The sequence below is a fragment of the Cyprinodon variegatus genome, unplaced genomic scaffold (genome assembly GCF_000732505.1).
Source record: "Cyprinodon variegatus isolate N-32 unplaced genomic scaffold, C_variegatus-1.0 Scaffold1885, whole genome shotgun sequence".
Taxonomy (NCBI): Eukaryota; Metazoa; Chordata; class Actinopteri; order Cyprinodontiformes; family Cyprinodontidae; genus Cyprinodon; species Cyprinodon variegatus.
Window position 1 is genome coordinate 73,762 of NW_015152338.1, and position 983 is coordinate 74,744.

The 983-nt window shown below is 43.4% G+C and overlaps 1 protein-coding gene across 1 annotated transcript in view; it reads right to left on the minus strand.

Moving 5' to 3' along the window:
- Positions 1-679, minus strand: part of LOC107104792 (all-trans-retinol 13,14-reductase-like) — a gene marked incomplete at its 5' end in the record, with an annotated part of 15,637 nt that extends 14,958 nt beyond the window's left edge. Inside the window, 2 exons of the mRNA XM_015404880.1 lie at positions 191-354; positions 497-679. Coding sequence (XP_015260366.1) covers positions 191-354; positions 497-679 — 347 coding nt within the window. The remainder of the gene's footprint in view (positions 1-190; positions 355-496) is intronic.
- Between the last annotated feature and the right edge of the window lie 304 nt (positions 680-983).

Here is a 983-nt window from a genome sequence, read left to right on the forward strand (position 1 = left end):
TCACTATAGCTCTGGTACCGTGACGTCAGTGCCGGACGATGTCAGGAGGGAGGTATTACTATATTTGGGCAAAAATGGCCGCTCAGTGATCGCAACGAAAATTGTTGTTTTAATTTTTTAAATGATCACCACAAATGTATCAGTTTTAGGTATAAATAATGATCCATTGGTTATTCCTTGCTGACCGGACTTTTCCTTTAAAGGGTGCTGCACACCTGCACTGGCCAGGCTCTCCAAAAAGGACGGTATCATAATGTTGCTCCAGCTTCACAAACTGCAGCTGTCCCTCTGTGATCTGATCCACAGCAACCTTCAACAAGCTGTTCTCATGCAGTTGGCCCAGATAGTGGATACCTGATGGCAGAAGAAAAGGGGAAGCTTACAGATGCAACACCAAGTCTTTACTGGTCAATTAAACATCAACAGTGTGGAGTGTTTCAACTGCCGGAAAACACTCCACTCTCTACTTGTAGACCTGTTTGCCGTGGAAACCTACCAACATCAAACTCAAAGCCCTCTTTCTGGAAGGTGTGTGTGCAGCCTCCGGCATGATCATGTTGCTCCAGGACTAAAACTCTTTTCCCGGCTTTGGCTAGAAGGGCTGCAGCTGTCAGACCTCCAATGCCGCTGCCAATCACCACCGCATCCAGATTGGGTGGAACCCGGTCCACACGAAAACCTAAAGGAAACACATTTTCATCTTCAAGTCGGAGAAACTGCTGAGGGGTTGAGCACATTTCTTTGTGTGTGTGAAAACAAATCAGAAAAAAAAAGATGAATAATTGTAGTAAAAAACTCCCTTTGCATCTTCAATACTGAATTTGATTTAATTCTATTCAGTTTATTTCTATAGCACCAATTCACAATACATGTCATCTCAGGGCGCTTTACAGTTTACCAGATCATACAGTCACCTTGATTCAAAAGTTTTTTATCGAAGGAAAACCAGCTGATTGCATCGACTCTTTGACTGGAATGCAATC